The sequence below is a fragment of the Nicotiana sylvestris genome, chromosome 6, assembly GCF_000393655.2.
Source record: "Nicotiana sylvestris chromosome 6, ASM39365v2, whole genome shotgun sequence".
Classification (NCBI taxonomy): Eukaryota; Viridiplantae; Streptophyta; class Magnoliopsida; order Solanales; family Solanaceae; genus Nicotiana; species Nicotiana sylvestris.
Window position 1 is genome coordinate 69,910,471 of NC_091062.1, and position 12,201 is coordinate 69,922,671.

At 35.9% G+C, this 12,201-nt stretch overlaps 2 protein-coding genes across 3 annotated transcripts; one reads left to right on the plus strand and one right to left on the minus strand.

Annotated features, from left to right (window-relative positions):
* The first annotated feature begins 1,371 nt into the window (after window positions 1-1,371).
* LOC104248348 (uncharacterized protein At3g49140-like) lies at window positions 1,372-6,828 on the plus strand. 2 transcript variants are annotated; one of them, XM_009804596.2, is made up of 10 exons: window positions 1,372-1,573; window positions 1,658-1,886; window positions 2,648-2,750; window positions 2,866-2,933; window positions 3,655-3,846; window positions 3,929-4,051; window positions 4,220-4,561; window positions 5,345-5,497; window positions 6,087-6,182; window positions 6,515-6,828. In XM_009804596.2, exons 1-10 carry the CDS (start codon window positions 1,470-1,472, stop codon window positions 6,614-6,616), a joined length of 1,512 nt encoding a protein of 503 aa, XP_009802898.1. In that variant the 5' UTR covers window positions 1,372-1,469; the 3' UTR covers window positions 6,617-6,828. The 2 variants fall into 2 exon arrangements, with proteins under 2 accessions (XP_009802898.1, XP_009802899.1); XM_009804597.2 differs by lacking the exon at window positions 3,655-3,846.
* A 177-nt stretch (window positions 6,829-7,005) lies between these two features.
* LOC104248349 (protein SAR DEFICIENT 4) lies at window positions 7,006-8,275 on the minus strand. Its single transcript, XM_009804598.2, has one exon. It carries the CDS (start codon window positions 8,177-8,179, stop codon window positions 7,202-7,204), a length of 978 nt encoding a protein of 325 aa, XP_009802900.1. The 5' UTR covers window positions 8,180-8,275; the 3' UTR covers window positions 7,006-7,201.
* Window positions 8,276-12,201: the final 3,926 nt, after the last annotated feature.

Consider the following 12,201-nt stretch of genomic DNA (forward strand, 5'->3'; position numbering starts at 1 on the left):
TGTGAGCTAACAACAGCCTGGATTAAAGCTTGTGAGTCCTCTATAAGGTAATTAACTTCGTCCTCATACTCCCAAAAACCCTCCCAAGCAGCTCATAAGTGATTAAGAGTGAACCTTGATGATTTAACCTAAGATTAACCTTGAAGATTAGCTCAAGTGAAAATTAGCACTTCTATGGTGTTGTATTTCCATTAAGGGTTGTTGTAAACTAAGTATAGCTTGGATTTCGGCTTGAAGCTACTGTAGGAGGTAAGTATATTGTGATATTGCTTGTTCTTAAGGTTATCTTGATGTTAATTGAGTTAAATTGATGGATTAGACATGAATTAGTAAATATAGTTGCTAATTGACGATAGTTGGAGTTGTGGACTGTTTTCTTTGTGATAAATATATGGTACAAGGCTGGAATCATTGATGAATGACTTTATTATCATGTTAAGGATATTGTTAAGTTAAAGTAATAATCCTATAAGGGGTGATATGGGGTATGCGGATTCCAATTCGAATTTGTCGCTCGTTAGAGTAACCTGCTCTAGACCTTGGAGTCCATTTTCTATATACATACCCGATGGGTAGGTCGGAACCCTGTCCCAACCATGATACAGTTTTGTTATCCTTAGAGGCTTGTAGACGAGTGTTGTATATGTTGTATGTCAGTATTGTGGCCTTGCTAGCCTTGTGTACATGTTCAATTTGATATTGCTGGTTGTAGACGTTCATGGCAGCCTCGTCGGCCAGCACAATTATGTACATGAGCTTTTGAGTATGTTTACCCCTCAGATGAGATAGACATTATTTTTAGATGATTCAGAATATGATCTTGTCGGCCTTGATTGGTATTGTCAGCTTGTAGGTAGGCCTCGTCGACCTAAGTTGAGGGTTACCTCTCCAGAGTTTACAATTACAGAGTGCTACGCTCGAGCCGAGTATGGCACCGGGTGCCGGTCACGCCTCCCAAGGTTTGGGGCGTGACAGTTCTAAACGAGATTGTGATATTATTTTCCGTTATACATTCTGTTGTCAGTTATTGATATATTGCACATGTTATTTGACTAGTAAGTATCATATGACTCGAATCTCGTCACTATTTCACCGAGATTAGTCTTGATACTTACTGGAAATCGATTATTATGTAATCATACTGCACTTTTGCACCCAAAATAACATACAAGACCATCAAGGCAAACAATGATCCACGCTAAGTAGATAGATGGTAACCGGCTAATGACTTCGGCAAACTCGAACAAAAATAAAGGAAACATCTGTAGGGACGTAGAGAGGAGAGCAGGGAATCTTTATCGCATATAACGAGTAAAGAAAGACGTAAAAGGTTTTGAGAAGCCTTAAACGGATAAAAGAGAGCCACACGGCCCAATCATCACATACATCCAGATATTAGGAGAATAGTCTCATTAAGAACTCCAGCACTTCTCTGCTTTGATTTCATTTCAATTGGGGAAATTTGAAGAATGCTAACGGTAGAACATGCCGCTGCCACCGTCCGTTTCTCCGCTGTGAACTTCGACGCCACCTCCCGCCGTTTATCTCATTCCGTCAGATTCTTCATACCTCGGTACAGCTACTTCTTCCTTGCAGCTGCAGCACAGTGTTATCAATTAACTAAAGGCCTCAATTGATTTGAGAGTTTTGTTTGCAGGGATAAATTTGGAAGATTGGCGGACAATTGTGCTGGTGGTGGAAGAAGAACGTGCAAGGACAAAAATGGAGGAATTAAAGCAACTGCAAAGGATCATTTTAGCTCCGGTTCGGAGCCAGTAAAACAGAGTACATCATATCATCCGTCTGAGGACATTGGGGAGTTGGAACTAATGGAGAATGAGGATGCTCAACTCAAGCCAGCTGAATGTTCTAGGACAATTATTGAGGTTAACTGTTTTCTGCAAAACATACTTATTTATGCAACACATTGTTTTTGATGATAACACGTTATTTCCTCTAATTTAACAAATTTAAGAAGAATTCTACGACTTATCTCTGAAGAGGGAAAGATATTTTGGGTCCATTAAGCAACTTGATTGTAATATAGAGATGTACACACTTAGAAGATATACAAAACTTTTGATACTTTTTATTTGTATGGATTTATGTTATATATATACTAACATTTTAATGAACTTTTTACACCATCAGTTGCATACTATTTATTCTAGGTTATAAATCAAATCTTATTATATAAAGTTACCTGTAATTACTTTTTAATGACCTGATTGTTTAAAATATTTTTTACAACATCAGTGCATAGAACTTAAAACTCTATTTGTATTTGCATAATATTGGCATGGAGTAATGTGGCCAGTGAGGATTCATATAGTCGATCCCAACTTGTTTGGAACTGAGGTGGAGTTGTTGTTATTGTATGAGCATATGCAAATAATACCCTTTGACATATAGAATTTACTGCTGACTCTGCAAAATGCTTTCCTGCCTTGTGCTTTTAGTCAATGTAGCTTTCAAGGATCTATTTGTCGTCTGAAATGGACCCTTGCTAAATTCTAAATGACAGGGCATTGTCCACAGGTTTTCAGTTGCTTTCTGATATTCTTGAGCAAAATATAATCTAGGCTGGTGATCATTATGGCTGGTTGTCTATGGTTAGCTGATATTTCCTTAATCACTTGATGTTTAGGTAAATAGCAAAGCGACACTCATGTTTTCAAGTGCAGTCAGTGATGTAATGCATGCGAACATTTTCTGGCCAGATTTGCCTTATACAACTGATGAACTCGGAAGTAAGATTCCCAGTTCTTTTTATTAGCATGTTTTGCTCAAGCTAATATTTTCTTCTTTGTGGTTAGTGGCTTATCTACAACCCTCGAAGGTTTATGTGCTTTCCCTTTTTATCAGATGTCTACTTTCAAGTAAAGAACGACGAAGATGTTCTGAAAAATCCAACAGAAGAAGAAACTGTTGTGGTAAGGAACAATTGAACTAAGAAGTTCAGTTAGTTTTCATTGTTAGGCGCTTCTGTGTTTCTCCAAACAATGTATTATTTTGCTTTTCCTTGTTCTTCAGCAAGTAACTTTGATATAGTAGCCACTACTGGATTCAAATGATTGTGCTTCATTTTGAGATAACCGTTTGCGGATCACTTAGCTACTTTCCTTTTTGTTGATGTTGATTAAGCATTTATTGTTTCCTAATCATGTCATGGTCATTTTCCCTCATTTTGATAAATAAGAAAACAGGAATCATGATAACAACTCATGGTCTTCAATAGCCCAGATGTAATGTTTCACAAGCTTATCCATCATAAGAGACAAATTTTCAATATAGTATTATCTTGATTATGACTTTTATGATCATCTTCCTGTGGAAAGATTCTTGTGTTGCATTGGGTTATAAGCTGGAGCATTTCTCCTACCACTCTATTGTGAAATCCAATTATCTTTTAAAAGCTCTTTCTTTCTGAGAGATATGGTAGAAGAGCTTAAAAAAATGTGAGGAACCTCTGCTATCATCAATCCACATATTTCTGCTTTCCATTAATTCTATGGAGATATACTAATGAAAAGTTAAACCTTATAAAAAAAACTAATGAAAAATAAAATAAAAAGAGCTCACAGATGGCAACTTCCACATTAGAAAACTACTTGGTTTTCTCTGAAGGCTTACTTAATTTCCAATAAAATGCAGCAAGTAATTATTGGCTTAGATACATCCGAAATGTTGAGTGAGATGAAGTCATCAGGTCAATCTGAAACTGATTACCACATAGATGAATTTGATGACGAGGGTGTCGATATAGATGATTTAGAGGACATTGATGAAGACGACGATGATGATGATAATGAGGATGATGATGATAATGATAATGATGATGAATCGGTATTACTCATTTTAAATGGCTTACTTTTCAAATATGACTGCTGTTCTATCTGTCATTGTCAGTTTATAAACTTGTTCACAGGATTGGGTTTCCATTCTTGATGATGAAGAAGATCAGAATGGGGATCCTGACTTGGGGGATTGGGCTACGTTAGAGACAATGCGTTCCTCTCATCCAATAGACTTTGCCAAAGCAATTACTGAGGTAAATGTCCTCCTGATAAATTGTATGCAACGAAGTTAAAAGTGTGAAAACTATCAATTTGACTTCCTCATGTTACATTTAGTTCTCTATATGTGTTACATATAGCTTTTTTATCTGCCATGGAGATTAAATCAAACATTTAATTTTGTGGTCTAATTTGCTGCTCAGGTTGTGACAGATGATCCTATAGATTTTATGGATCAGCCTCCAGCAGGTCTTGTTATCCAGGGCCTTCTAAGGCCAGCATTCCCTGAAGAGCACGCTTCCATTCCAAAGCAGATATCTGAACATAAATCAAATGATGCTGGTATAGACCAAATAGAAAAAGTTGCAGAATATAAGCAAAACTGTAGTGTTCAAGTCAATGGCCACAAACATGAAAGTGGATCTTCGCAAGATGGCCCAAGTTGTCCAGAGGAATTGGAGAAGGACGAAACCCTTGGAAATGGAACTTCATTTTACAAGCTAGAGATGATTAAAATTCAGTTAATTTCTTCACATGGGCATCAAGTAAGTTTTGTAGGTTTATGAGGTTCCACCTTGAATTTGTTGGTCAGCATTACAATACTTTCCTTGCCTCAATCTGCATCTGTGGACTGCAATTATGTAACTATTGTGAATCATTTGTGTCATCCTAGTGCTTATCGTCATTAAGTACGGGAAGTTGGACTTGATAATCTCAGAAGGGTTACAGTCGGTGGCACAGGGGGCAGCTATAAGTGTGTGACACCTTATTTGTTAAGTCGAAAAAGAAAAATATTACGAGAAAAGAGCATACTATTATTTTGAACAAGTAGAAAAAGGGTACTCTTCTCATTTGTCCCTTTTCTATAAGGGGAAAAGTTCTGTCCTGAAATTGCTGCAGTTGTTACATGCAAAGATGAAAGCTAGTTTGGAATAGACAGCAGAAACAGTCTTCCTGTTTTATGTCATGATAGATTTTGGATGACATGGTTATAGCTCTCTTAGATTTGGCTACCAAGCTGAACCCTGGGGACAAGTTCCATGGGATGCTTTTCCGTCAGTGCTAATCAAGTAATCAACTATTATACATGAATACAGTGACTCATTAGTCATTATCATCCATATTGTTTGTATTTCGCAAATGAGTGCTATATGTCATGCATGTATCTCACACTAGAATGTTCTTGATGTTTTAGAATGTGTAGGTGCATACGATCTATTTTCTTAATCTATCAAAAAGCTTAACAATTTTTGCAATTGTGAGATTCCTGTGAATCTACCCTCAATACTCAGCTTAATCAATTTTATGTCTTCTAATGGTGGGCACAGATCTTAGTGGAGTTAGATGATTTTAGTCAAGCTAAACCTGATGCAATAGCGCATTCAGCTGCCAACATTATATCGCGGCTTAAAGCTGTAGGAGAAAACACCACACAGGCTCTCAGATCTCTCTGTTGGAGATGCAAGGGAATTCAAGTGGAGGTATGACCAATCTTAGTTCCCTGGATATTTTCTAGATGATTAGATTTTGTTTTTCTTCCCTTCTCTTCAGAAATATGATGCTTTAGAATCCATCGAGTGGTTTGCCCTTTTAACAGCCAAATAAAGTGATATAAAAGCAAACGCAACTCTTCCTCCCCTTCTTTCCCCAAACCTCCTTTCCTTGGAATGAGATTGACTTGCATATGCAGGTATTTCCAAATATTGGAGCCATTTTTTAAAAATGGTAGACAACTGATCGATTTTGTTACTTTCCTACATCATTGAAATGGAAACTAGTCTGCTGCTTTTGTGTGCCCCCAGCACGTACTTGATGCTATTATTGTGAATAAAATACTCTCTCTTACACGTGCGAGCAGACACACAATGTAGCCATCATTTAACTGCTTGTTTTCTGATGTTTTATTGTTTATTCATTTGTTGTTATTTTTCTAATACGAGAACATATCCTTCTTGCGGTCTGTTTGATGCATTAACATGGAACTGTAAGACTTGAACCACATCACTGTTTAGGGTGATGTCCCTGTCCCACTGGCTACTTCATCTTACTTCTTTTTGCCATGTATGACAGGAAGTGGCTCTGATTGGTGTAGACAGCCTTGGTTTTGACCTGAGAGTTTGCTCTGGAGCACAAGTTCAGACACTGCGGTTTTCCTTTAAAAAGCAGGTATGATATTTATAATACTTGTGTTTTGATTTTGAGATTCAAACTTCATTTCCAGTTTTGCTGCATATCTGCTGAGCTCAAATGAACTGTTGTCAATGTGGATTACCATATCTTTGATACATACCTGACATGCAGGCTTAGTTTACGTGTAAAACCAGAATGAATATTTATTATCGAGATCGAATGGAGAGAAGTGCTTCTGCTTATTAATCATATTTGCTATTTTAGACCACAAGCTTTTGGTTTTTGAGAATCACTTTGTGCTACTTCCAAGTTCCAAAACAGTAACTATTTCATTTTCCTGTAAAAGTAATAGAACATTCTATTTGCAGGCCTCCTCGGAGTATAGTGCTGAAAGACAATTAAATGATCTGCTGTATCCAAGGTTCCACCCTAAGTTACAGAAGCAAGAAACTCACCAAGCTGAATCATGAAAAATTTAGACTACAAAAAGTCTACAGTATCTATAGATTTTGTTGTAGTTTTGGCTCAAAACTGTATACAGAATGTAAAGACTCTTTGTTCCATCCCATCATATTATTTATTCGGTGGAGGTCATAACTATCTCCCTTTACTGTTCTTGTGACCTCCATAGTCCCATTATAATGCAATTTTGGTTAATATATCTTTTGAATAAATTTCTGTCTGTGCTAGACTTTGCAAGGTGCTTTCCATAACCAGTTGGGCCAAGTGTTTTATCATCTTAGAGCAATTAGCTACATCTGATTTTGCTGATGCAGCTCCTTCCATGTCATGATGTTTTATCAGGAAGCATGCACAGTCAATAGTATTTTAAGTTAAATATTGGACCCACACAACATTATCATATCACAAACTTCAACAAGAAGTATATAAGAACCACGGTGTCCAGGTAAAAACCTGTCCAAAGATCACATCTTTTGATATGTCTTGATAAACATTAAACCGCATGGCTATGTTATTGAAACCTAGAATAAACACTTCATAGAAAATAAATCCTTGTCTTCTCTTATTATGAAAACAGAATTAAGTAACTCTCACTAACAACTTTTCGTATAAGTCTCATATGCCAGTTGAGCAGTGAGAAGATCAACAACAGCAGAACCAACAGATTTAAACACAGTAATCTCCTCAGCAGTTGTTCTGCCGTTCTTTTCTCCCTTGATCAATTCCAACAAGTTCCCAGCAATCTCATCCCTTGTAATAACCCCTCTCTCAAATGCACCTACTAATTCCCCTGCCTCTACCAACGCAGCCTCGTTATCAACAAACACTTTCCCCCTCTTCAACGCTTCATCATCGCACTCTCTCATCGAATGCTTAAATGATCCAACCAAATCCAAATGCGCCCCTTCTTTAAGCTTCTCCCCCTTCACCAATGGCGTCTCCGAATTCGTTGCACAACTCACTATATCTCCCAACTCCACAACTTCCTCAAGACACCCATTACTCTCAAAACTCACCCCTTCAAATCCACCTTCACTTTGCAATTTTTCAATCACCCATTTTGCCTTTTCAGCAGTTCTGTTCCATACTATCACTTTCTTCAAATTTGGCCTAACTGTTAGATGTGCCTTGATCAAGTGTGGTGCTAAAGTACCAGCACCAATCATCAAAAGGGTTTCAGAATCGTGTCTTGATAAGAAGTTAGAAGCTAAAGCTGAGATGCAAGCAGTTCGGTAGACAGTGAGTTCAGTGGCATCCATAGTAGCTAAGGTTTGTCCAGTGATGGAATTGAAAAGAACATAACTTGCGTGAACCCCAGGTAAATTTTGGGTGGAATTGTTGGGGTGATAAGTGACTAGCTTGACACCAATATAGGGAAGTGAAGGGGAACAAGACCAAGAAGGCATAAGGAGGAGAGAAGTGGAAGGGCTTGTTTGGTGGGCATGGCGAAGAGGGGATTGAGTGGTGGAAGTTAAGGTAGGGAGGGAAAATTGAAGGTGGTCGATGAGGGATTTGTGAGAAAGGAGGGTATGGAGAGTGGCGGAGGAGATGAAGACCGGTGGTGGTGTCATGGTGGTGGGTACAGTGGATTGGGATTTTCGTGTTTCTTTTTGGTGGCAATGGAATTGTGTATTTCAGGAGAAATGGACGACGACTCGGTAGTTGGGTACTTGGGTTCCTTGATAATTCTTTATTGGAATTTTTGTATATTTATACACTATTGGAAACTTTATTACATTTTCTACTCAAGTTTCAATTTAATTACCTTCTATATATAAATTTATCAATTATATACACTTTAGAAATTAAATGAGTATCCCTTTATATTAGGAATTTATTATTTCTCATCCGTATTCTCTCTCCCTCCTACCCTCTCTCTCTCTCCGTCTCTCTCTCTCCTGCTCTCTCTTCGTCTTTCTATCTCTCAATTCCTAATTCCAATAATGTAAGCAAAGGAAAGGAGAGTAGCAATCCCACCATTGAAAAACTTTGAAGTTTTGAATTGGATTTTTAAAAACATTATTTGTTTGAATTGAGTGTTGTTGCAAACAATTGGGAATTCTCTCTACGTCTCTCTGTCTCTCAATCCCTAATTCCAGTATTGTAAAGCAAAAGAAAAGAAAGCAGCAATTCCACCATTGACAGCCATTAAAAAGCTTTGAAGCTTTGAATTCGAATTTGGGTTTTCAAAAACCATTATTTGTTCGGATTGGGTGTTATTGCAAACAATTGGGAATATGGTTTGGAGTTTACATCTCAATTTTTTAGGATGTTTTGGTAAAGATTAGACTTGATTTTGGCTGAATTTCATATTGAAACTCGTGGCATACATTATACTTACGAAATTGTAGAAAAATTGTATTTTGTTGTTTATATATATTTTTTTATTTAACTAATTATATGAAAGTTGAACAATATTGTATAAAAATTGTATTTAAGTTGTATGATATTGTAGTTATATATAACTGAGTAGAAATAATGTATGAAAATTGTAGATAAGTTGTATAATATATAATTAGTTATATGAATTTTGTTTTTACTATGTATAAATCAGATACAAAATATCCAAAAGAAATATTGTATAAAATTTGGATAAAAATTGTATTTAAGTAGTATGATATTGATTTTTATATAACTAGGTAGAAATAATGTATGAAAGTTGTAGATAAGTTGTATAATATATAATTATTATGTTTTTTTAAGTAAATCCACTAGGCGATGTACCTAGGACTAGTTTTATTAATAATAAAAATAAAAAACAACATAGGATGAGTACAAATAAGGGGGACAATAGCACTAGTAGTGTTGCCTCTATGCCTTGGCTATATAATCACTCTTCTGCGCCTCACATTGTCTTATGATGGCAGCCTCATGTACAAGATCATGGTGTAGTTGCCGGCAAAGTTTCACGAGTATTGATACCCAATTTTTTCTTATATATTTTTAATACGTATATATACTTTCAAAATAGTATATATGCATATATAAGCATGCATAAGCATTTTTTATAATTTTTCTATAATTTTAAAGGCTTCAAATTGATTTATTTCTTCCCCTTTTATTTATAAAATTTTCAATAATTATCCTTCAAATTATTTTTGTGGTGATTTAGTCATCTAAATTTTATATTATGCCAAAATATTGTTTAAATATTTTTAGTGCATTTTTTATAATTGAATTTACATTTTTAAGTTAATTTGCATATATTTGCAATACTAGCCCTATTAGTGCATAATTACGTTATTAATACATAAAATAGTCTTTTATATTTTTAAAATGTTAAACAACTATTTTTAATCATTTTAGTAAATGAAATATTTTTTGGAAATCCTTTTATTATTTTTTATAAATTGTATAGTACTGAAAATGGCTATTTAAAATCTAACCTACTTTTATTTTAATTTTAGCCCAAACCCAAAGCCAAAATCAGCCCAATTTTTAAACCAAAATCTACCCAGGCCCAATGCCCACCTACCCAACCCAAATACTCGGCCAAATCCTGGCCGTTGATCATTTTGATCAACGGTCCAGGTTTCCCCTTTCCTTAATTAAACCACCCTATACACCAAAACCCTAATTCATTTCCCATCTTATATCGCCATCATTTAATACTCTCTGCTCTCAAACGCTCTCACCCTAACCTTAATTCCCAATCTCACTGACCCCCATCTATGGCTATCTCCGGTGACCTCTCAACACCTCTCAGGGCTCCAATGGCTTCTCTCATGTCATTTTTGCCATCTCTAAGGCCCTCAAGGGACCAGGGCTATGTCGACTTGTATCTAGGGTTCATTTCTCGCCTATTCCAGGCCATTCCAGTGTGATTTTGAGTGAGATCGTCCTATATTAGCCACGATCTATGGGTTTCTAAACAGGTTTCTTCATCTCTGCATGGTTCTCTTCGAAACCCCTAATTTCTTTTCTAAAAAACCTCCTAGATCTGTACAAATCTAAGGTGATTTGAGTTTGTTTCCTTTGAGTTTTACAACGGCCTTGAGATTCTTTACAAGAATCATATGATTTCAAGTGATTTTTCATCTTTTCCGAAAACTAGGGTTTCCGGAATTTCTTTTTAAAATTTGTTTGATGATTCTTTGTTTTCAAACTTTTGCTTATCATACATTTTTGACTGATTTTATGAACCTGCTACAACCCTAGCCCGTTTGTACTGAAAACCCTAATTTTTTGGGATTCTTCGTTTGGTTTCTAGATATTGGTATATTTGATTGTGTTCTTGTCTTGGATTCTTGTGACTTCTCGTGATTTTCTTGCCTTGATATGCTTCTACTGAATTTTCCTAGTTCGACCTTTCACTGATATTATGTACTTGTGTTCACACTGACTATTCATGCAAGACTTGTATACTTCTCCTTGAATCAGTGTTGTTTAACTTTTGTTTTGTTAAAATTATGTATCGATTCCTGACTATTCATGCTCTACCTCATTTTATATGTTAAGCATGATGATTCTTCTATGAATTTCTCTTTGACTGAACCATTGATTATTCTGAATCCCTTAATCCCTGGTTTAATTTGAACACTTTCCTTTAAATGTTTGATTCTTACTTCTTTGCTCAATTTGATTGAATTTGCCTACCTTAATTATTTTTCCCTGCCTTGTTTATATTCCGCTGATTATTACTGATTTGTTTTCTTAATTAAACTATTGTGCATATACCCCTAATTACCTATTCTATACCTAAACTTTACTTTATTCTTTTCCTTAAATACTTAATATGTTTTACCGTTGATTGAACTGTCCTTTGATTAGGGAAAGATCTTGCTGATTTACGTGTGACTTCCCTGATTTACTACTTAATTGATTTTTTACCTTATGTGTCAAGCTTCCGATTACTATATAAACCCCCTTCTTACTTCAAGTTAAAAGGACAACGAACACTAGTTCATATACACTATTATACTTCCTACTCTCTTCTGTTCCTTGCAATTTTTATTAGTTCAGCCGGCTATAAGCCAAGGCTGGCTACTGGCATTATCTCTACTCTGTATTCTATATACTCCCCTTAACTGGTATGTTCTAATTCAATTCACATTCCAAGCTATGTGTTTACTTTGTTCCTACAGTTTATCAATTTTGATTTCCAGTTTTATGAGCTATTCTACTTAGTATGCAATCAGCATGCCTGAATTACTGTATCACAAAGCATGTTTTAAGCTTATGGTTTCATACTGTTTAGCATGACCAAACCCTGCTTGTTCTAAAATCTTGAATGTTTTCATGAAATGTTGGCTGGTACAATTTGTTCTAATGTAGTTCTATTTGCGTCTTAAACCAATGTGTTCTCAACTTAACTTTGCAACTACCATCTATGTATTTGATTGCCATCACTAAGGTGTATGCTAGGTGTTCCCCCTACCTCTTTCCCTTGTGTGATCTCTGTTCTGAAGTTGTATGTTCTCTGACATGCTTTCTGACTATTTTAAATGTCTTCTTAAACTATTCCTACTCTAACTCAGTTCTGACTTTCATAAAAGTTCTTTCTGCTACCAAGACCTTCTTTCTTTGTTTACCAAACTCTTTCAAAGTCATTATGCACTCTCACATTACTCCTAGAATTTTAGGTTTTGCCCCT

Excerpts from the sequence above, each read along its gene's own strand:
- LOC104248349 (XM_009804598.2), bottom strand. The coding sequence starts at position 8,179 with ATGACACCACCACCGGTCTTCATCTCCTCCGCCACTCTCCATACCCTC.
- LOC104248348 (XM_009804596.2), top strand. The coding sequence starts at position 1,470 with ATGCTAACGGTAGAACATGCCGCTGCCACCGTCCGTTTCTCCGCTGTG. Across the intron at positions 4,562-5,344 it reads TTTCTTCACATGGGCATCAA|ATCTTAGTGGAGTTAGATGA; the intron begins GTAAGTTTTGTA and ends TGGTGGGCACAG. Across the intron at positions 5,498-6,086 it reads GCAAGGGAATTCAAGTGGAG|GAAGTGGCTCTGATTGGTGT; the intron begins GTATGACCAATC and ends CATGTATGACAG.